Source organism: Leptodactylus fuscus, chromosome 3 (genome assembly GCF_031893055.1).
Source record: "Leptodactylus fuscus isolate aLepFus1 chromosome 3, aLepFus1.hap2, whole genome shotgun sequence".
In the NCBI taxonomy this organism is placed as follows: Eukaryota; Metazoa; Chordata; class Amphibia; order Anura; family Leptodactylidae; genus Leptodactylus; species Leptodactylus fuscus.
The window spans coordinates 40,590,282-40,613,642 of record NC_134267.1 but is presented as its reverse complement, the minus strand read 5'-3'; the positions used below and the strand labels follow the sequence as shown (position 1 = coordinate 40,613,642).

Below are 23,361 nucleotides of genomic sequence, written 5' to 3'. Positions count from 1 at the left end.
TGTCACCAGAACCAGCATATCACCCCAGCCCTACAGATAGATAGGTAAGTGTCACCAGAACCAGCATATCACCCCAGCCATGCAGATAGATAGGTTAGTGTCACCAGAACCAGCATATCACCCCAGCCCTGCAGATAGATACGTTAGTGTCCCCAGAATCAGCATATCACCCCAGCCCTGCAGATAGATAGGTTAGTATTACCAGAACCAGCATATCACCCCAGCCCTGCAGATTGATAGATAGGCTAGTGTCACCAGAACCAGTATATCACTCCAGCCCTGCAGATAGATAGGTTAGTGTCACCAGACCCAACATATCAACCCAGCCCTGCAGATAGATAGATAGGCTAGTGTCACCAGAACCAGCATATCACCCCAGCCCTGCAGATAGATAGGTTAGTGTCAGCAGAACCAGCATATCACCCCAGCCCTACAGATAGATAGGTTAGTGTCACCAGAACCAGCATATCACCCCAGCCCTACAGATAGATAGGTTAGTGTCACCAGAACCAGCATATCACCCCAGCCCTACAGATAGATAGGTTAGTGTCACCAGAACCAGCATATCACCCCAGCCCTGCAGATAGATAGGTTAGTGTCATCAGAACCAGCATATCAACCCAGCCCTGCAGATAGATAGGTTAGTGTCACCAGAACCAGCATATCACCCCAGCCCTACAGATAGATAGGTTAGTGTCACCAGAACCAGCATATCACCCCAGCCCTGCAGATAGATAGGTTAGTGTCACCAGAACCAGCATATCATCCCAGCCCTGCAGATAGATAGGTTAGTGTCACCAGAACCAGCATATCACCCCAGCCCTACAGATAGATAGGTAAGTGTCACCAGAACCAGCATATCACCCCAGCCATGCAGATAGATAGGTTAGTGTCACCAGAACCAGCATATCACCCCAGCCCTGCAGATAGATACGTTAGTGTCCCCAGAATCAGCATATCACCCCAGCCCTGCAGATAGATAGGTTAGTATTACCAGAACCAGCATACCACACCAGCCCCGCAGATAGATAGGTTAGTATTACCAGAACCAGCATATCACCCCAGCCCTGCAGATTGATAGGTTAGTGTCACCAGAACCAGCATATCACTCCAGCCCTGCAGACAGATAGGTTAGTGTCACCAGAACCAGCATATCACCCCAGCCCTGCAGATAGATAGGTTAGTGTCACCAGAACCAGCATATCACCCCAGCCCCACAGATAGATAGGTTAGTGTCACCAGAACTCAGCACATCATCCCAGCTCTGCAGATAGATAGGTTAGTGTCACCAGAACCAGCATATCACCCCAGCCCTGCAGATTGATAGGTTAGTGTCACCAGAACCAGCATATCACCCCAGCCCCGCAGATAGATAGGTTAGTGTCACCAGAACTCAGCACATCACCCCAGCTCTGCAGATAGATAGGTTAGTGTCACCAGAACCAGCATATCAACCAATCAATCCAAGAGTGGCTACAAAAGGAATGGTAAATACATAGTAAGTTCTTACACTTCTCGCTTCGGCTCAATGTACTCCTGGATTTGGCTAAAGCAAAAATGCATTAGAATCTGCAACAAAAAGCAGTTTTTCTGCAACATGGGGCCTTAGCCTAAAAGGGTTAAAGGGCTTGTCCATTTTTTTTAAAAAAAAAAATGTCTTTTTATTAGTCACCAAAATGTAAAAAGAAAGAGATCCACAGTTTTCTGGGATATAAAAGCTTATCCGAGACACCCTAACTCCCCTCATGTGCCATCAGAGAGCATACTACTAATATTATAAATGTGAAAGTTTGTGTATTTGGATGTTTGGTTGTTTATTACTCTTTCACGCAAAAACGGATTTGAATGAAATTTGGCACATAGATAGTTTGTAACCTTGATTAAAACATAGGCTACATTTTATCCCGGTAAATGACATGGCTTCTCAACTGTTATGAATTTATGTTCACATACTATATTACACTGCTTTTGCAGCAAGTTATCTCAGGTTCTGATAAAGCCAGGTCTGTTATCATTCTATGTAAACAAACAGCTAACCCTGAGTCCATTGTGTACAAGCATTTGCATATTATCTGATCTGCTCCAGGCAACATGCTGACACACTGGGTGGGAAAACACCTTTAATCCAAATTGGCAGTTTGCTATTTTTAAACATGCTGGGAAAAAGAAAATATAATTTGTGGCAAAATTCTAAAACAATAACATCTATGAAAGTAGCCAGAAGTCACAGAGTTCTCCTCAAGTGGAGCTGACGGGGATCATCGATGCCAACAACACGCTCATTATATGGCGTCCCAGCGAGCTGCTGAGATGCCGGAACAATCACAGGCACAGCGTGAGGAACGAGTACAGTGGCAGGCCAGCTTGAGAGCAGCTGAAATGCTGGAGCAGGAGAATTATCAATGCCAACAACACACTCATTATATGGCATCCCAGCGAACTGCTGAGATGCCAGAACAATCGCAGGCACGGTGTGAGGAACAAGTTTAGCAGTAGGACAGCTTAAGAGCTGCCCAAATGCCGGTGCAGGCAAAGCAATTTGCTGAATATAGGCAGGTCATTGACACCAACAATACGCAGACAAAGTCCCAGGCAGAGGCTAGTAAAAAAATATAAAAAAAATTATAGATAGAGAATAGAAAACCCTTATACGGTGAATGTTTTACAACCACATAGTTGTTTCTTCATATACCAAGATCTAAGTTTGAAACAGTCCTTTAAGGCTTGTCTGGTGATGTTTGGAAGAGTTAGAACAAATTTCTCCCACGTAAGGAAATATTTTGACGTTAGCTGTTCTTAAACTGTTCATAGATACACACATACACATACACACACTTATTTTGTCAAACTATCTTGCAGAGATATACAAGCATATATATACATTGAATGAACATTGAATATCTGCACTCTAATAGTTAATACATACAGTCCTATGAAAAAGTTTGTGCCCCCCTATTAATCTTAATCATTTTTAGTTCTAAATATTTTGGTGTTTGCAACAGCCATTTCAGTTTGATATATCTAATAACTGATGGACACAGTAATATTTCAGGATTGAAATGAGGTTTATTGTACTAACAGAAAATGCGCAATATGCATTAAACCAAAATTTGACCGGTGCAAAAGTATGGGCACCCTTATCATTTTATTGATTTGAATACTCCTAACTACTTTTTACTGACTTACTGAAGCACAAAATTGGTTTTGTAACCTCAGTGAGCTTTGAACTTCATAGCCAGGTGTATCCAATCATGAGAAAAGGTATTTAAGGTGGCCAATTGCAAGTTGTTCTACTATTTGAATCTCCTCTGAAGAGTGGCATCATGGGCTACTCAAAACAACTCTCAAATGATCTGAAGACAAAGATTGTTCAACATAGTTGTTCAGGGGAAGGATACAAAACGTTGTCTCAGAGATTTAACCTGTCAGTTTCCACTGTGAAGAACATAGTAAGGAAATGGAAGACCATAGGGACAGTTCTTGTTAAGCCCAGAAATGGCAGGCCAAGAAAAATATCAGAAAGGCAGAGAAGAAGAATGGTGAGAACAGTCAAGGACAATCCACAGACCACCTCCAAAGAGCTGCAGCATCATCTTGCTGCAGATGGTGTCACTGTGCATCGGTCAACTATACAGCGCACTTTGCACAAATAGAAGCTGTATGGGAGAGTGATGAGAAAGAAGCCGTTTCTGCACGTACGCCACAAATAGAGTTGCCTGAGGTATGAAAAAGCACATTTGGACAAGGCAGCTTCATTTTGGAAACAAAAATTGAGTTGTTTGGTTATAAAAAAAGGCGTTATGCATGGCGTCCAAAAAGAAACAGCATTCCAAGAAAAACACATGCTACCCACTGTAAAATTTGGTGGAGGTTCCATCATGCTTTGGGGCTGTGTGGCCAATGCCGGCATCGGGAATCTTGTTAAAGTTGAGGGTAGCATGGATTCCACTCAGTATCAGCAGATTCTTGAGAATAATGTTCAAGAATCAGTGACGAAGTTGAAGTTACGCCGGGGATAGATATTTCAGCAAGACAATGATCCAAAACACCGCTCCAAATCCTCAGGCATTCATGCAGAGGAACAATTACAATGTTCTGGAATGGCCATCCCAGTCCCCAGACCTGAATATCATTGAACATCTGTGGGATGATTTGAAGCGGGCTGTCCATGCTCGGCGACCATCTAATTTAACTGAACTTGAATTGTTTGTCCAAAATACCTTTATCCAGGATCCAGGAACTGATTAAAAGCTACAGGAAGCGACTAGAGGCTGTTATCTTTTCAAAAGGAGGATCTACTAAATATTAATGTCACTTTTCTGTTGAGGTGCCCATACTTTTGCAACGGTCAAATTTTGGTTTAATGCATATTGCGCATTTTCTGTTAGTACAATAAACCTCATTTCAATCCTGAAATATTACTGTGTCCATCAGTTATTAGATATATCAAACTGAAATGGCTGTTGCAAATACCAAAATATTTAGAACTAAAAATGATTAAGATTAATAGGGGTGCCCAAACTTTTTCATAGGACTGTATATATATATATATATATATATATATATATATATATATATATATATATATACTAGCCTCTGCTTGCGACTTCGTCTGAGTATTGTTGGCATCAATGAACTGCCTATATTCAGCAAATTGCTGCCATCAATGGTTCACCTGCTGCGGCATTTCAGCAGTTCTCCAGCTGACCTGTTGCTGAACTTATTCCTCGCGCCGTGTCTGTGATTGTTCTGGCATCTCAGCAACTCACTGGGACGCCATATAATGAGTGTGTTGTTGACGCCGATGTCCACCTCACTTGAGGATAACTCTGTTGACTTCTGGTTACCTTCATAGCTGTCATTGTTTTAGAATTTTGCCGCAAATTAGATTTTTATTTTCCCAGCATGTTTGAAATTGGTAAACTGCCAATTTGGATTAAAGGTGTTTTCCCATCTCAGTATCTCAGCACTGTCTGGACCACACATTGTGCACAATGGACTCAGTGTTATCTGTGTGTTTGCATAGAGAGATAACAGACCTGGCTTTATCAGCAAAGTGCAATAAACTGATAGTCCTGGCAGCAAGAGCAGTGTAATATAGTATCTTACTAATATTATGTGTGTTTGGATGTTTGTTCCCCAATCACGCAAAAACGTTTGAATGGCTTTGAATGAAATTCAGCACATAGATAGATTGGAACCTCCATTAAAATATAGGCTACTTTTTATCCCGGTAAATGACACGGCTTCACGACTGTTATGAATTTATGTTCACATACTATATTACACTGCTCCTGCAGCAGCTTATCTCAGTGGTTTGTGTACATACTTTTGCATATTATCTGATGTAATCCAGGCAATGCAGACAAACTGAAATGGGCAAACACCTTTAATCCAAATTGGCAGGGAAACATGCTGGGAAAAAGAAAATCTAATTTGTTGCAAACGATGAGAGCTATGAAGGTAGCCAGAAGTTACACAGTTCTCCTCTAGTGGAGCTGAGGGGGATCATCGACGCCAACAACACATGCATTATATTCCTTCGCAGCAAGCTGCTGAGATGCCAGAACAATTATAGGCAGGTTAAAAGAACAACTTCAGTTCCAGGCCAACTGGAGAGCTGCTGAAATGCAGGAGCAGACTGATCATCAACGCTAACAACACGTTCATTATCTGGCTTCCCAGCGAGATGCTGAAATGCCTGAACAATAATGGGCACGACGCGAGGAATGCGTTCAGCGGCAGGCCAGCTTGACAGCTGTCAAAACTCCGGCGCAGGTGGATCATCAACACCAACAACACACTCATTATATGGCGTCCCAGATGCTGGAACAATCACAGGCACGGTGCGAGGAACAAGTTCAGCAGCAAGACAACTTAAGAGCTGCTGAAACACCGCAGCAGGCAAACCATCGATGGCAGCAATTTGCTGAATATAGGTGGATCATAGATGCCAACAACCTGGAGACGAAGTCATGGGTAGAGGCTAGTGTAAACATAAATTCGTAACAATTGTGAAGCCATGTCATTTACCGGGATAAAAATTAGCCTATGTGTTAATTGATGTGACAAATTTCATCCAAATCCATTCAGATGTTTTTGCGTGATTAAGGAACAAACATCCAAACTTTCACATTTATAATATTAGTAGGATTATTAGAAGCAGGTGCAATGTAGTGCAATACAGACAGGCCGGTGCACACCAGTGCACTTCAGAAACATTGGTGCATGCAGTGCTGTGTACAGTAAGCTTGTAGCAATGTCGCATCCTATAGGTTTACATGTAGGGTGTTGGTGGAAGGTAAATATGGAAGAGTTAAATTAAATCGGAGTCTCTTATGAAGTAAACAAAATAGTCAATAAAATAACTCCAATAAATATTCCATCGAGTGCAGAGAAAATGGAGATGAGATCAGGATTTGTATGTAGCAGCGATGATCCCAGCTGCCGGCTTATGTAACAAGATGTTGGTTAGATGTAAGGACTGGGCATTGGAATTACCAGTGCACTCATTACAATTACATGGCTAGTCACAGCAAAGTGTACAGATGTCGCCTGATGTACTGTGAATAATTACTGGCAGGCTAGTAAGAACACAGCGGGGGAGGGGAATCTAATAATACAGCTATATACATATATTTGGTTGGAGGTTTGTATTAGCAAAATAACATAAATAGACAATTTTTTTATTTCTGTCCTTGCTTTCTTTTACAAGATAATGTTAAGGGGTGTCTGGAGTCTTCCAATAGTGAAGAACAGTTATGAAGAGTGTCTCCTAACTTGGAGGACCTGATAAGTCCATATACACTCATTTACAAAAACAAATATTTCGCTAAGTTGACAGACTTTTAGACTAGGCGCATCATTAAACTGAACAATGTGAGATGGTTGTGTGGATGAATCGCCTGCCGTCTAGGTCTTACTTACTTTGCTGGTGTTGGGAGCAGTGGCTATCTTAGCACACGCATATACTGAATAGGCTCCGGATGGCCCAGACAGAACACCAGGACAGAGCCTTGTTTGAACTGCTGACTGGCATGAACTGCTCCAGACACAGTGGCCCCTTCATTACATACCCCTGACTCTGCCTGAACCTATTCCAGGCACTTAGAACAAGGAAACTTAGTTTCACAGCCCATATTACATGTCCTGCCATATATAGCAGATACCGTTACCTTTGTCTGCATTATTATCATGCATTAGAAACCTGGACTGCTAACTGCTGGAGTTGTGTTGTTATGGAGTTGTATCATATTGGAGTTGTATTGTATTGGCGTTGTATTGTACTGGAGTTGTCTTAGAGTTGTATTGTATTAGAATTATATTGGAGTTGTCTTGGAGTTGTATTGTATTGTAATTATATTGGAGTTGTATTGTATTGGAGCTGTACTGGATTGGAGTTGTATTGGAGTTGTATCATATTGGAGTTGTATAGTATTGGAGTTTTCTTGGAGTTGTATTCGATTGGAGTTGTATTGGAGTTATATTGGAGTTGTATTGTATTGGAGTTGTAATGTATTGGTGTTGTCTTGGAGTTGTATTCGATTGGAGTTATATTGGAGTTTAGTGATGAATCTAGGTTTGAATTGGGATCCAGGTTTAATTCTGGAGGCCTCATGGGCGCTTCAATCCTGATCCTGCTGTGGAGTAACACACTGCCATAAGTGCTGGTGTGGTGATGTGGGGAGCCATCACATAGTAATGGGGCACTAACAGCTCAGTGACATGTGCAGGACATTTTGCGGCTACATGTGTCACTTCTCATGGCAGCACTTCTAGCTGGCAGTTTTCAGCAGGACAGGGCTCATCCACACACAGCAAGGATTTTCCAGGAATGCCGGATTAGAACACTTCCTTGACCTGCACTGTAGCCAGATTGATCATTTATTGGACCGGGTGGGGCATTAGCTTTGGCAACCTATGAGTGTGCAGGATCTACAGGCCCAGCTGCAACGTCTGTGGGCAAATATGTCTCAAAATACCATACAGAACCTGTATACCTCCATGCTACAATGTATCTCATCTTGTATGCAGGCTAGAGATGGCTAAACATGGTTCTAGAGCCTTCTTACAATTGTATGTTTTTACATAATAAACTGCAGGGGTATTGGACACTTGATGAATAGAATAGAATAGAATAGAATAGAATAGAATAGAATAGAATAGAATAGAATAGAATAGAATAGAAAACTTCATTTATTCCAACAGGGAAATTTCTCTTTACAACTTCTACACAAATATTATTACACAATAATGGATTCCATGCAGATTAAAGCTCATCATTGTAGTCCCCAAGTGAACAATCCCTTTAATACGATCTGTCACCTACTGTAACTGAAGGTATCCACTATTTATAGTGAATAATAATACATTACTTGACTGACCTGATATTATCTGAAATAAGAATGGATTATGGTTAATAATTGCCCCGATGTGATGATACATTGTAGATGTGATGACACATGCTGTATAAGATATGACATAGTAATATTATACTAATATATTATATATTCTCCCAATACAGTACATGCTGCTCCGCTTGAAAAAGGAATACATGCGGAAGAGATGGTATGTTACTATGTTATTATGTTACTATATTAGAGTGTTATTATGTTACTGTATAACTATCTTACTTTGTTACTGTGGTACAGTCCTGTTTCTGTTTCTGTATTTTATTCTGTACTGCTGTCTCCCATGCTTTAGCCTTACATATATAACTTTGGGCATCTATACAATATCAGACTCAAGCTTCAAGATCAAAAAATAAAAATTTGGCTGAAGGTAGAAAATGGTGGAAAATAAAAAAAGAAGACTCATCTCTTATTTCCCCGCCATATCAGCAGCCGGGCTCCAGTCCTTTTCACTGCTCTACAAGACTTAACTGACTTGCCACAATCATGGCCTCAGCGGTCATGTCTGGTAGTCAGCGGTCATGTCTGGTAGTCAGTGGTCATGTCTGATAGTCAGCGGTCATGTCTGGTAGTCAGTGGTCATGTCTGGTAGTCAGTGGTCATGTCTGATAGTCAGCGGTCATGTCTGATAGTCAGCGGTCATGTCTGATAGTCAATGGTCATGTCTGATAGTCAGTGGTCATGTCTGGTAGTCAGTGGTCATGTCTGATAGTCAGCGGTCATGTCTGATAGTCAGTGGTCATGTCTGATAGTCAGTGGTCATGTCTGGTAGTCAGTGGTCATGTCTGATAGTCAGTGGTCATGTCTGGTAGTCAGCGGTCATCTACTGATGTCGGAGATTGGCTGCAGTAGCTATGTGGCGGATTTTTGGCAACAATACTGGACTGCCAAAACCAGAGAGTGATGGAGAGTTACAATATAATATAAGAATATACTCTTTGTCTCAGTATATATCAGCACTTTCAGCTGGCCGTGCATTTTCTTATTGTGCTGGTAAATATTGCAGCCCAGCCAGTCACAACAATAGAAAGATATGGTGATGTCATGTGAGTGGAATAATGTACATAGTGATGTCATAATTGTGGAATAGTGGGAACAGCATACATGGTGATGTCACAGTAGAGGAATAATGTACATAGTAATGTCACAGTAGTGGTATAATGTATATGGTGATGTCACAGAACAAGGGTAATACACTAAATGAATTTCAAGCACAAAATTTGTATCAACAGTGAAATCACAAGAGTGCCTTCCCTCTATCCTTAATAGTCAATACATTCTGTCCCTCACCCTGAGTGTAAGGATGGCTCAGGAACTTAAAATGTCCCTGGAAAAAATCTAGAAGTGGCCCAGAAAAAAGAGCCAACATAAGTAGGTATAAAAGGAAGTGTTTTTAACTTTTTTAATACTTATTATCATGAACCACATGAGCTACTTTTATAAGACTGTGAGAGACTATAACCCTCACACTGTGTTCCCAGACTGAAATCCTGGAGCCTTGTACTGTAACAATTAAAGGGGTTGTGCAGGAATAAACCATAAACACCTGAATGGTAGGAGGCTGACCAGTGGCTGCCACACCAATCGGCTGTACAGCGCCACTTCCAATGTCTGTGCTATACACAAAACAGGGTAAGGAGAGATGGCAGCATAGAAATAATGATATCACATTGGTTTCTTTTAAATCCATTGTTCTGATCCCTCATAGGATCAGAACAATGGACTGACAAAGTAATAGAATGATGGCTGCAGACGGTGCCTATTCCATCTGTCTTCATCGTCCTTCTCTGTAATGTTAAAATCAAGATTGAAGATTTCTTCCATTGGTTTGTTTCCTTTTCAGACAGAAGGTAAAGTCCTGCATACGGGATTAAATTTGTTGTCTAAAAATATTTCTTATCTTCTGTCTCGCTTTTTACATAGCAGTGAATGGTGATGGATGTAAAGAGAGAGATCTCTGTCTGTATTTGTCATACTAGTTTGTCAGTCCATTATTATTATCCTATGTCAGATTAGAACAACGGACTTAAAAGAAGCCAATGTGAACTTATTCTTACAGGGATAATGCAAGCAACAAATAGCAGTTGATAACTTATACGGTTAGAAGATATGAAGCCCTTATTCATTTTTATAATACAACACCCCTCCTACCTTGTAAGGGGTAATACTGAACAGCCCATATTATTCCATCCCTTTGTGAGCGCCTGCACAATGATCCTCCATACAGTCCTAGCATTACATGGACAGCACTATTATCCTTATGGCACATGATGTGTAGCTGACCTGGGATGAGGATATTCCCTCTGTACATTAGCGCTAATAATATATAACCTCTTCCTAGTAAGAACGTTACCATGATGACCTCCGCTTGTCAGAGCAATAATGTGCCATATATCTCCGTAACTACAGCAATACATACGGTGTCAGGTTGAAATATTGTGCCTTTTACTCTTCCCATGAGTTACATAAATGGGCTATAAAAGTTGGACACTTAATTGGATATTTTCTGTTACTTGAAGCACAAGAACATTGTCCCTGTTATATTACGCCAAGTAACAGAACATCATCTAGGCGGAATATAGAATCTCTGCAAATAATAAAGGACTAAAAAGACGGTCAAGGAGGAGATTGATGAAGACTGGTGTATTCCATGCCAGTCTTCATATCCCCTGACGAAAGTTGCCCCTCTTCATAACTCCCTTGTCCAGGCCATGCTGCAACTAACAACACAACCACTAGGTGACCTCACATAAAACATATACAATAGACATTTTGAGATAAAACATTGCAATATCATGTTGCTTTGAAAAGCTAGTCATCATGTCTGAGCAAGTCCAGCCATAAAGAGAGGTAAGGATGGACGCTGCTGTATATTACACCCATGTATGCCTATATATACATCCTCCTTGTCACTCTGCAGTCTCTGGGGAAAGAACTTAACCCCATTTCTTCCTGGAGACTTTAATAGTCTATTGACATTTTTCTGCAGCTGCCATAAAGCATACACACCCTGCTGCACACTCTGTCCAGACAATACAGGACAATATGGCCGCACCTCAAGGAAACAATTATATACAAGATGTAAAACATAATGGCCCCATTTCTCTTCTAAAGACTCTCATCTATCTTCTAGACGACAATAAAATAGACAAGACATTCCCGTTAACACCTTCTGCCTTGTTTCTACACCTTACATATCCTAGACCAGCTTCATACGTATCTCATGTCTCGCTGATTTCATTACTTCTCGGCCTCGACACCTCCAGTTTTTCAGTTTCTTTCTTGCTATATTTATGGAGATCATTAAAAATAACATGTACGAGGAAACGATGTAGAAGTGTTTGATCTCGGAGCTCGTGCACATCTTCACTTTACACATCTCAAGCTGAACTTAATTAAAATGTTGATGAAATATGTTGCCAATTACTGGCAGATAATTGTATTGTATCTTCCTGAGGGCCACAAGTCACCAGGGCTGATGAGTCACGGGAAGGAGATGGGAAGACGTTACCAGACACAGCTATATAGAAACTGGTGAAATGTTATAGAACTCAGATCTTAGATTGCCCAATATTAGCAATAATTATAGGAATTATATTACAATGGTTAACCACTTCGGTCCCAGGGTATTCTGGATCTACAGGATCAGACCCAATTGGCCATTTTAAGCACATGTTAATTTAATGATTTTAGGAGCCCTGACAGTATTCTACACTATGTTTTATAGATAGGTTCCTAGGAGTCCTGACAGTGTTCTACACTATGTTGTATAGATAGGTTCCTAGGAGCCCTGACAATATTCTACACCATGTTTTATAGATAGGTTACTAGGAGCCCTGACAGTATTCTACGATATGTTTTATAGATAGGTTCTTAGGAGTCCTGACAGTGTTATACACTATGTTTTATAGACAGGTTCCTAGGAGCCCTGACAGTGTTCTACACTATGTTTTATAGATAGGTTCCTAGGAGCCCTGACAGTGTTCTACACTATGTTTTATAGATAGGTTCCTAGGAGGCCTGACAGTATTCTACACTATGTTTTATAGATAGTTTCCTAGGAGCCCTGACAGTGTTCTACACTATGTATTATAGAAAGGTTCCTAGGAGTCCTGACAGTGTTCTACACTATGTTTTATAGATAGGTTCCTAGGAGTCCTGACAGTGTACTACACTATGTATTATAGATAGGTTCCTAGGAGCCCTGACAGTATTCTACGATATGTTTTATAGACAGGTTCCTAGGAGCTCTGACAGTGTTCTATACTATGTTTTATAGACAGGTTCCTAGGAGTCCTGACAGTGTTATACACCATGTTTTATAGACAGGTTCCTAGGAGCCCTGACAGTGTTCTACACTATATTTTATAGATAGTTTCCTAGGAGCCCTGACAGTGTTATACACTATGTTTTATAGATAGGTTCCTAGGAGCCCTGACAGTATTCTACACTATGTTTTATAGACAGGTTCCTAGGAGCTCTGACAGTGTTCTATACTATGTTTTATAGACAGGTTCCTAGGAGCCCTGACAGTATTCTACACTATGTTTTATAGATAGTTTCCTAGGAGCCCTGACAGTGTTCTACACTATGTTTTATAGATAGGTTCCTAGGAGCCCTGACAGTGTTCTACACTGTTTTATAGATAGGTTCCTAGGAGCCCTGACAGTATTCTTCGATATGTTTTATAGATAGTTTCCTAGGAGCCCTGACAGTGTTCTACACTATGTATTATAGATAGGTTCCTAGGAGTCCTGACAGTGTTCTACACTATGTTTTATAGATAGGTTCCTAGGAGCCCTGACATTGTTCTACACTATGTTTTATAGATAGGTTCCTAGGAGTCCTGACAGTGTTCTACACTATGTTTTATAGATAGGTTCCTAGGAGCCCTGACAGTATTCTACGATATGTTTTATAGATAGTTTCCTAGGAGCCCTGACAGTGTTCTACACTATGTATTATAGAAAGGTTCCTAGGAGTCCTGACAGTGTTCTACACTATGTATTATAGATAGGTTCCTAGGAGCCCTGACAGTATTCTACGATATGTTTTATAGACAGGTTCCTAGGAGCTCTGACAGTGTTCTATACTATGTTTTATAGACAGGTTCCTAGGAGCCCTGACAGTATTCTACACTATGTTTTATAGACAGGTTCCTATGAGCCCTGACAGTGTTATACACTATGTTTTATAGATAAGTTCCTAGGAGCCCTGACAGTGTTCTACACTATGTTTTATAGATAGGTTCCTAGGAGCCCTGGCAGTATACTACACTATGTTTTATAGACAGGTTCCCATGAGCCCTGACAGTGTTATAGACTATGTTTTATAGATAGGTTCCTAGGAGCCCTGGCAGTATACTACACTATGTTTTATAGATAGGTTCCTAGGAGCCCTCACAGTATTCTACACTATGTTTTATAGACAGGTTCCCATGAGCCCTGACAGTGTTATAGACTATGTTTTATAGATAGGTTCCTAGGAGCCCTGGCAGTATACTACACTATGTTTTATAGATAGGTTCCTAGGAGTCCTGACAGTATTATACACTATGTTTTATAGATAGGTTCCTAGGAGCCCTGGCAGTGTTCTGCACTATGTATAATAATTTTACTTCCAATTCTATCTGAACTTGTTCAACTCGAAACGAATAAGTGACCCGAGCCACCCAAACTAGAAATGAAATGAATCTTGGGAGGTTCACCCATTTCTAGTAGTTCTGTCTTTATATTTTGGAAACCAGTAGAAATGGAAGATTTTCTCCAAGGAAATGTAGCATGACTAACAGTTTAAGTGCTGACAATATCATCTTGACATTTATAAATGGCTGCTTGCTAAATAATAACTATGGTTGTCTCCTGACGATATCATGACTTCCTATTTACTACAAAATTAACAAAATTGCATAGTATGAAGGGTCCCTTGTGCTAAATATGTCAAGCTAATTCATGGTTCACCTTCTCAAAAATCAATGTAAAACCAGCTAGGGGTTAAATCAATAATCTTATTGGCTGTGCACTTGCTTGCCACTGGCTCTACCGTCTTAGGCTGCTAGAAAGCGAATGTCTTCTATTGTGATGCAGCAGAACATCTGGCCCTGAATGTAGCCAATTATGTTCCTGTCAAACCCAATTGATAGGTAATTGGACATGTAGATGGGTGAATTTGTGTAGATGTCATTTAGCTGCCTGAAGAAGACAACACCTGCTCTTAGCCATGGCTGACAAGCTGCAGATTATTATATCCATCAACTTTTCATATAAATAATATGTTAAAACTATTTTTAGTTACTCTTTTGCCCAGATTCACACAGGGCAGTTTCACTTGCATATTTAATACCTATCCTTGGCTGATTGGTGGGGGTCCAAAACCTGGCACTCCTGCTGATCAGCTGTATTAAGAGGTCATGGTGCTCCAAAGCACTTGGCCTGTTACTTGTGCTGTTGACGTCTTGTACATTGGTCACTTGGTACAGTAGAAGTTCAGCCCCATTAAAGTGAATAGGGCTGAGCTGCAATACCAAGCACAGCATTGTGAAAAGCCCCGAACACTGCGGGATCTTCTACCAGCTGATATTTGTTGTTCTATATACAGATAAAGTCTCCTGAGGGCAGGTTATCAATAGCTACACCCCAGAAAACCCCTTTAATACATTATATAAGACATGTTTCCTGCACACTAGAGACATCTTTCATTGCACAGATACATTATGCGTTATCAGGTGAAAATGAAAATTAGAAGCTTCAGAGTAAATTGGATTCCTACCCGGAGCAGATGTTCTAATTTCTAAATCAGCCTAGAAAATGCAGTTTTAATTGAGAGCATAAATAGTGTAAAAACTACCAAGAAACCTGAGAAAAAATCCCTGTTTTGGTTCCTCAGACTTGCGTCATGTATACGTGGTCGGAGTCATTAGTAGTCATTGTAGAGGTAACCAAAAACCTGACTATAGCAGGGGTCACTTTTTATGTTCTGTGATCTATCTTGGGAGGAGGGGGGGTCCCAAAAACATTACAATGCTGAGAACTCTGCTGGTGGTCGAGCAGAGTAAAAGGGAGTCTGTCAGCACAAGATTGAGATATAAACTAATCCCGGTACCTTGTAGGGCTGTCAGCACAGTTTACAATGATGTATTTCTCATTCAGGACCGCTGCTCCATTCTTGTAATATCGTCCTTTTAGGGATGTGGCTTTCCAGCAATGGGCTTCACTATCTGCTGCTGCTAATGCTGCTCAGCGCCGTCCTGTGCATGTCTGATGATGACAGCCCCATCTGAAGCCCCATCTGGTGCAGTGTGACATCATCAGACTTGCACAGTACCTAGGTGCTGAGGCTGAGGAGAGAGATGTCAGTCAACTCGCAGTTAGCAGCAGCAGATAGTGAAGCCCATTGATGGAAATCCCTTTTCTGCCCATTTACATAGGGATCACAGGTTGATTTCTGCAACAATGGAGCAGAGATCCTGAATAAGAAATACATCATTGTAAACCCTGCTGACAGTCCTACAAGTTACTAGGATTAGTTTATATCTCAATGTGTGCTGACAGACTCCCTTTAAATTGTGTTTTGTGCCATTCGTTTTGACACCTAAGGATTTACACAAAGCCATCTTATGCCTACATAAAAGTCTATTGTGTTTCCTGGGGGAGGTGCATTTTCATCTATATATTGTGACAGGCTCTATGGATGCTGGACAGAGGCACCATTTTGCAGTATGTATACAGGGTGGGCCATAAGTATGGATACACCCAGAAAAATGGAAGTGGTTGCTGATATCACCTTAATGTTTGTGGTATATTAGTACATGGGAGGGGGGGAAACATTTGAGGACAGGTGACTCCCACGGCGGCCATCTGAAAAGTTATAATGTCTACTGGCTATCACTGAATTGCCTTGGTATCTGGGACATCAGAAATGGCTCCTCCAGGAAAGACTTAAGAGACTGCTTATTTATTCTTGTTCCTTATTCATCACATGTAGAGATTGTTTCTAATCTTTTCTTTGCACTTGCATTACATATATTGTAAAGCTCAATGTTTCACTTTTATCATGTCCATGCGTCCTTGAATTTCACTATCCTTGAAAAACTGCTATGAAGTCTTATGCAGATGAGACCAATGGTGCACTAGGGGCGGGGCTTCAGCTCTGGGAGCAATGCTTGTGCCCCTCATGTAGGATGAATGATGTTCTAATAGTGTGAGGTTCAACGCTTACTGCATGGGGTGGCACCGGCAAGAGGTGGTAAGGGGAAGGTGGTAGCCTCCCTTTAAAGCGGATGTCCAGGTTTCTTCTTTTTATGGCTTATCCTCAGCATAGGTCATAAATATATGACCGATAGGGGGTCAACCATCTGTACGGAGCTGTTTGGATTCAACTATACTTTTTCCAATGGGAAGGGGGTCATGTGACACGTCAATCACATTGTATATCCACACTTATGGCCCACCCTATAGTATGGACTCTATGTGTACACTGCATAACACACAGTATAAGGATTTATTATACCAAATGCCAAATTTACTACCCAACATTTGCTGGTGTCACGATTAATACTCTTGGAAACAATGACAATGATGTCCTGTTATATCATTTGCGAAACTCTTCATCTTAATTTATGTTTTCATTAATTATTTGAGAAACTTATATACATTATGCATCTGATAACGTATTTTCCACCTTCTATGTCTAGGTAACACGTTGTATCGTTGAAGTGCTGTCAAATGCTTTGGCAAAACCCAACGCTCCACCAATCGACCCAGAATGTAAAGAAATCCTAAAAAAAGGTGAGTATTAGAAATCATCACTTCTTGGCCAGGCAGCTCCGATAAGTGTCCAAGAACATGTCGTAGTAAATTATAACTACATTTCTCTTCAGAATACATTCATTAGAGGTTGTAGTCTCCAGTATGAGACAAATCTTAGCACTGAAGCCTTCCAGATTTGGATAATTTCTTCTTACTGGAAATCCATTTCCATCAAACTCTTGAGATGTTCTTGGATTTACAAGTGTAATATGGAGAATATTATGGCATCTTGACATTATTGTGTAATGTAAGTGGGAGCAGGAAACACTAATAGCTGAAAACTCCATGAGTAGTTGTTATATGATGGGGAGATCATGTAGATTATATATAGGTCCCTCCAATGACTAGTTGGAGGGTCTTAGGGTAGCCCCATTTGTACTTTGGTATCTATCGAGGGTGCTGTCCAAGTATTTCCCAGGACCCCACTCTAGATGGTTGTAGGAGGAGGAACTCAGTTCAATAACGAATCCTAACTATAGTAGAAATAACGTGTGTCATTCGTGGTGGCCGTAGACTCAACCAGATCCTCCAGAGCTGGTGCAGAGCTGAGGGGGCCTGCAATGTAACTGATGGTGGTAGTAGTTCCTTCTGGCACATCTTTGGTAGTCTTTGCTCTCTCTTAGCTAGGTGGTAGTTGGAAGGCACCTTTAGGGTAAATGCAGGCATAGACACAGGTTGCAAATGAAAACAGGTTGAAACTTTACAGATGACAGTGGCAACCAAAACAGCTTCCAATAAAAGATGGAGGTGCAGTTCCACTGTGAGCGTGGGGATGAGCCAGGTGATGGTTTCCTGCATTGTATTCTCAGAGTAATCACATAGTGTGCCAATAACTCCAACTTCTCAACCTCTCTGACAATACTATATACTCCCAGGATGGCCCAATCTGTCCTGTGGTAAAGCAAGGTCTACTCTTAAAGGCTCTGGTCGAATCAGAAATAGCGCTCGTCTCACCAGTCTCTTTTCTTAGGCTATCAGAAATATATGGGCTGCAGCAGTAATATCTTGGGCTTCACCCTCCCCCACCAGTCTCTCTGTGCAGAACTGGAACACACGTTCCTATTCCCTTTACGCTTTCAGCCTACTCAAGCAGTGACCTTGTCTTGGAAAGGGTTAATTTAATGGTTTAGCTGGATTCCTTCTCTTTATTCTTCTAAGTTTCAACCTAATTAGCAAATTCTCAGTTTTGCTTTAGGTTTTGGAGAGCGAGTTATTCCTGCACTGTTGGTCACGAGGCAACATTCGCATCTGTTATTAACACTGAGAGATCACTTGGAGCCTTGTTATTATTAGTCTGGGATATGAAGAGTTAAGTGCACTATATAGACACTTGTCTAGATAAGTCTATGGCAAACCTAGTCTATACCCATCTCCAACAGGGAGGATTGGGAGTTATGAAACTCTGCACACATCACAATAGCTAGCTCATCTGAAGTTATAATGTCTACTGGCTATCACTGAATTGCCTTGGTATCTGGGATATCAGAAATGGCTCCTCCAGGAAAGACTTAAGAGACTGCTTATTTATTCTTGTTCCTTATTCATCACATGTAGAGATTGTTTCTAATCTTTTCTTTGCACTTGCATTACATATATTGTAAAGCTCAATGTTTCACTTTTATCATGTCCATGCGTCCTTGAATTTCACTATCCTTGAAAAACTGCTATGAAGTCTTATGCAGATGAGACCAATGGTGCACTAGGGGCGGGGCTTCAGCTCTGGGAGCAATGCTTGTGCCCCTCATGTAGGATGAATGATGTTCTAATAGTGTGAAGTTCAACGCTTACTGCATGAGGTGGCACCGGCAAGAGGTGGTAAGGGGAAGGTGGTAGCCTCCCTTTAAAGCGGATGTCCAGGTTTCTTCTTTTTATGGCTTATCCTCAGCATAGGTCATAAATATATGACCGATAGGGGGTCAACCATCTGTACGGAGCTATTTCTGGCACCTGTCCTGTAAACAAAATGTGGGGTGCTACACTGCAGCTCAACTGGAATTGACTTCAATGGGAGCTGATCTGCAGTGAAAATGCCGAACTGGTAAACATTGGATGAAGCTTTCTGCATCCCATCCTGTATTGTGTACTGGATGGGTGCCAGAAGTGGATTCATCTGGGGGTCGGGTGTTGGCCCCATATTGATCATATATATAGCCTATACTGAAAATCCTACTAATATTATAAATGTGAAAGTTTGTGGGTTTGGAAATGTGAAAGTTTGTGGGTTTGGATGTTTGTGGGTTTGGATGTTTGGATGTTTGTTCCCCAATCACACAAAAATGGCTGAACGGATTTCCGATTAAAACATAGGCTACTTTTTATCCGGGAAATGACATCACTAAATGACCGCAGTGAAGGAATGTAGGTTCACACAACACTAAAGGACCTGTGATGACATCATCACAGGTCCTTGAGTCATTCTAGGATAGGATCATGCTAGGCAGTGGGCGGAGCAACATGCTATTTTGTGGGCGTAGCTATATAGGATGAAGCTGGACAGTGTGAAAGCTGATTAAAATGGAATCTCATGGAAGATCAGGAGATTACAGAACATGCAGAATGTGTGTGGGCAAGAGGAGTATATTGGGTGTAGAGTTTTAGTGAGTATGACGGGGAATGTGTTGTTGTGCCTCTGATGGGGGAGGGGGGAGAACTTTGGCACATTTCAACAACATCTGTTCAGCCCTTTGTAACACAGAAGCTGCTCAGACAGTCATATAACAAAACCCCTGTAATCACAATTACCAGATGTAGCAGAGCTTATGCAGCGCTGTAGCACACCTCTGTAGGCTCTCCATATGCAAACATGTACATACAGCTGGGTAGCCTACGTATATGTAGCAGAGCCAAGACACGAGAGCAGGCTGATCGAACTTTGGCACATTTCAGCAACATCTGTTCAGCCCTTTGTAACACAGAAGCTGCTCAGACAGTCACATAACAAAACCCCTGTAATCACAATTACGAAATGTAGCAGAGCTTAGGCAGCACTGTAGCACACCTCTGTAGGCTCTCCATATGCAAACATGTACATACAGCTAGGTAGCCTACACATATGCAGCGATGTAGCAGAGCCAAGACGCGGGAGCAGGCTGATCGAACTTTGGCACATTTCAGCAATATCCATTCATCCCTTTGTAACACAGAAGCTGCTCACACACTGACATAAGAACACCCCTATAATCCAAATGGCCAGATGTAGCAGAGCTTAAGAAGCGCTGTAGCACAGCTGAGTATGCTCTCCATATGCAGAGATGTACATACAACTGAGTATGCTGCGCATATGCTGCGATGTAGAAGAACCGAGACGCGGGAGCAGGTGGATCATCCACAACAGCAATTGGCTAAATATAAGTGGCTCAGCGCCAACACCAAGTTGCAGACGAAGTCGCGGGCATATGCTAGTAGACCATAAAAACAAAGCCCATTGCGCCCTTGCTGTACACCCAGCTTTTACAGACTTACCACCATGGGTAGTTCCATTCATACAGTGGTCTATTAGCCATTTAGGCTTCATACACATGGCCAAGTTTGGACCCCAAGGGAATTCCGACGCAGCCCGAGTATGTTCCGTTGTGATATTTATAGAGCAGGTAATAAAATATCGGAACACCCTCAGACTGCATGCTAGTCGTGTGCCTGAAGCACAAACGTAAGATGTAACACTGGATTGTAGATGTGTAATATTTGCTAAACTTAAGAATCCTCTATGTTCTGTGAAAATCAGGTTAAAGCATAAATTACGTATTGATCTATGAATCATCCTGGAATGTGCTGGAGGGTATTGGACAATTGGGTTACATGTCAGGAAGCCTTATCTGTAATTACAATATCCTTCTTAAACTTGACCTTTATGTGGGTCAGTTTAGCCCTGATCTCTGCATTTTATGGCCACTCTTCCTATAATATCTGCTCTGCCCTATGTAGCCTGCAGAATGTGCCAAGTGCATATCTGTGTATACACAGCCAAACCGAGCTCCGGTGAATAAGCAGCATTGCTGGACCAGGAGACTTCCCGAGCTCACACTGCTCACAATCCCCAGGGGTTACATTGGCCATATGTCATTATATCATTACAGGCTGAAGTATTGCGGCTGATGTGCATTAACTCCTTACTGTACCGCTATCTGCCTCAAATACAAAGAGCACACAATGTTAAAATTTAATGGGATGTCTGCGCTGTAATCCGAGGGAAAAAAAAATTATCAGTTCAGCCAGCCAATATTAACCCAGGGCTAAACTTCACAGATAGAAGCCAGACAGAATAATGACTGTGTTTAGCAGCCTTTGAAGAGTAGCTTGTACGAGACACCATGTTAATAGGAATAAGGGCAGTCTGTTCTCTTTTCTTGATTCTGTAGATTACTTAAAGGGCTCATAAGCCTTGCCGGGTATATATAGGCCTCCCAATGGGGCCTCCAGGGTGGTAGCTTTGTGGATGCAGATAGGGCAGCTCCGTCTGGAAGAAAGTGAATGTTGCATAGAGATGTAAATAGGAAAAATGAGTTTATCTGGGAGCTTCTGGGCCCCAATGCAAAATTTGTAATACTGCTACCTCTGCAGCACCCTATGGTAAACCCCAATGGTAGAGCAGTCAATTGTAGTTTAGATTGTCTAGTATCATATCTAACATCTACTTGATAGCAGGATATAACAGAGGGAAAGAAGATGAGCTCTGTAATATATAGGGTTATATGATAGAGGAGAGAAGCTGAGCTCTGTGATATATAGGTTATATGATAGAGGAGAGAAGCTGAGCTCTGTGATATATAGGGTTATATGATAGAGGAGAGAAGCTGAGCTGTGTGATATATAGGGTTATATGATAGAGGAGAGAGGCTGAGCTCTGTGATATATAAGGTTATATGATAGAGGAGAGAAGCTGAGCTCTGTGATATATAGGGTTATATGATAGAGGAGAGAAGCTGAGCTCTGTGATATATAGGGTTATAGAGAAGAGAAGCTGAGCTCTGTGATATATAGGGTTATATGATAGAGGAGAGAAGCTGAGCTCTGTGATATATAGGGTTATATGATAGAGGAGAGAAGCTGAGCTCTGTGATATATAGGATTATATGATAGAGGAGAGAAGCTGAGCTTTGTGATATATAAGGTTATATGATAGAGGAGAGAAGCTGAGCTCTGTGATATATAGGATTATGTGATAGAGGAGAGAAGCTGAGCTCTGTGATATATAGGGTTATAGGATAGAGGAGAGAAGCTGAGCTCTGTAATATATAGGGTTATATGATAGAGGAGAGAAGCTGAGCTCTGTGATATATAGGGTTATATGATAGAGGAGAGAAGCTGAGCTCTGTGATATATAGGGTTATATGATAGAGGAGAGAAGCTGAGCTCTGTGATATATAGGGTTATATGATAGAGGAGAGAAGCTGAGCTCTGTGATATATAGGGTTATATGATAGAGGAGAGAAGCTGAGCTCTGTGATATATAGGATTATATGATAGAGGAGAGAAGCTGAGCTTTGTGATATATAAGGTTATATGATAGAGGAGAGAAGCTGAGCTCTGTGATATATAGGATTATGTGATAGAGGAGAGAAGCTGAGCTCTGTGATATATAGGGTTATAGGATAGAGGAGAGAAGCTGAGCTCTGTGATATATTTAGATGATTTGGAGCAGGATTTCTGAGTATAAAGCAGTGTAAATCTTGACATTACTCCTAGGAGAGACAGTGAGGGTCCTGAGTACTTCGTCTACACATAGTGATTATCAGACATCTATAAGCCTATAGAGGGGAAGCCATCAATCAGTCTGTGTGGGCAGAGTATTGGATGGGCAGAGTATTGGATGGGCAGAGTATTGGATGGTTGTCTACAGGAGCTGTGGTGCACTGTGATCTCTTCCTTGTATACAAGGGTCCATACACTATAACACTCTAGTGGCTGTTCTGGGTATTGCAACTTGTCCCCTTTAAGTAAAGTAATAAACCACATAATAAATTATTTAAAACACACAAACCCTTTTTCTACACTTCAGACTTTCACTTACACAAATATGATTTTCTGGCTTCGTATGACGAGCTTAAAATACAGCTCATGGTAAACATAGCAAAACTTCATCCTGTATCCAGGTTACGCTGCCGCCCCCCGTATCATACATACATCATCATAGATCTGTTTGC

The 23,361-nt window shown here is 41.3% G+C and overlaps 1 protein-coding gene across 1 annotated transcript in view; it reads left to right on the top strand.

Moving 5' to 3' along the window:
* Positions 1-23,361, top strand: part of CHGB (chromogranin B) — a 36,470-nt gene that overhangs the window by 4,404 nt on the left and 8,705 nt on the right. The window contains exons 2-3 of the mRNA XM_075267422.1: positions 8,525-8,568; positions 17,104-17,197. Coding sequence (XP_075123523.1) covers positions 8,525-8,568; positions 17,104-17,197 — 138 coding nt within the window. The remainder of the gene's footprint in view (positions 1-8,524; positions 8,569-17,103; positions 17,198-23,361) is intronic.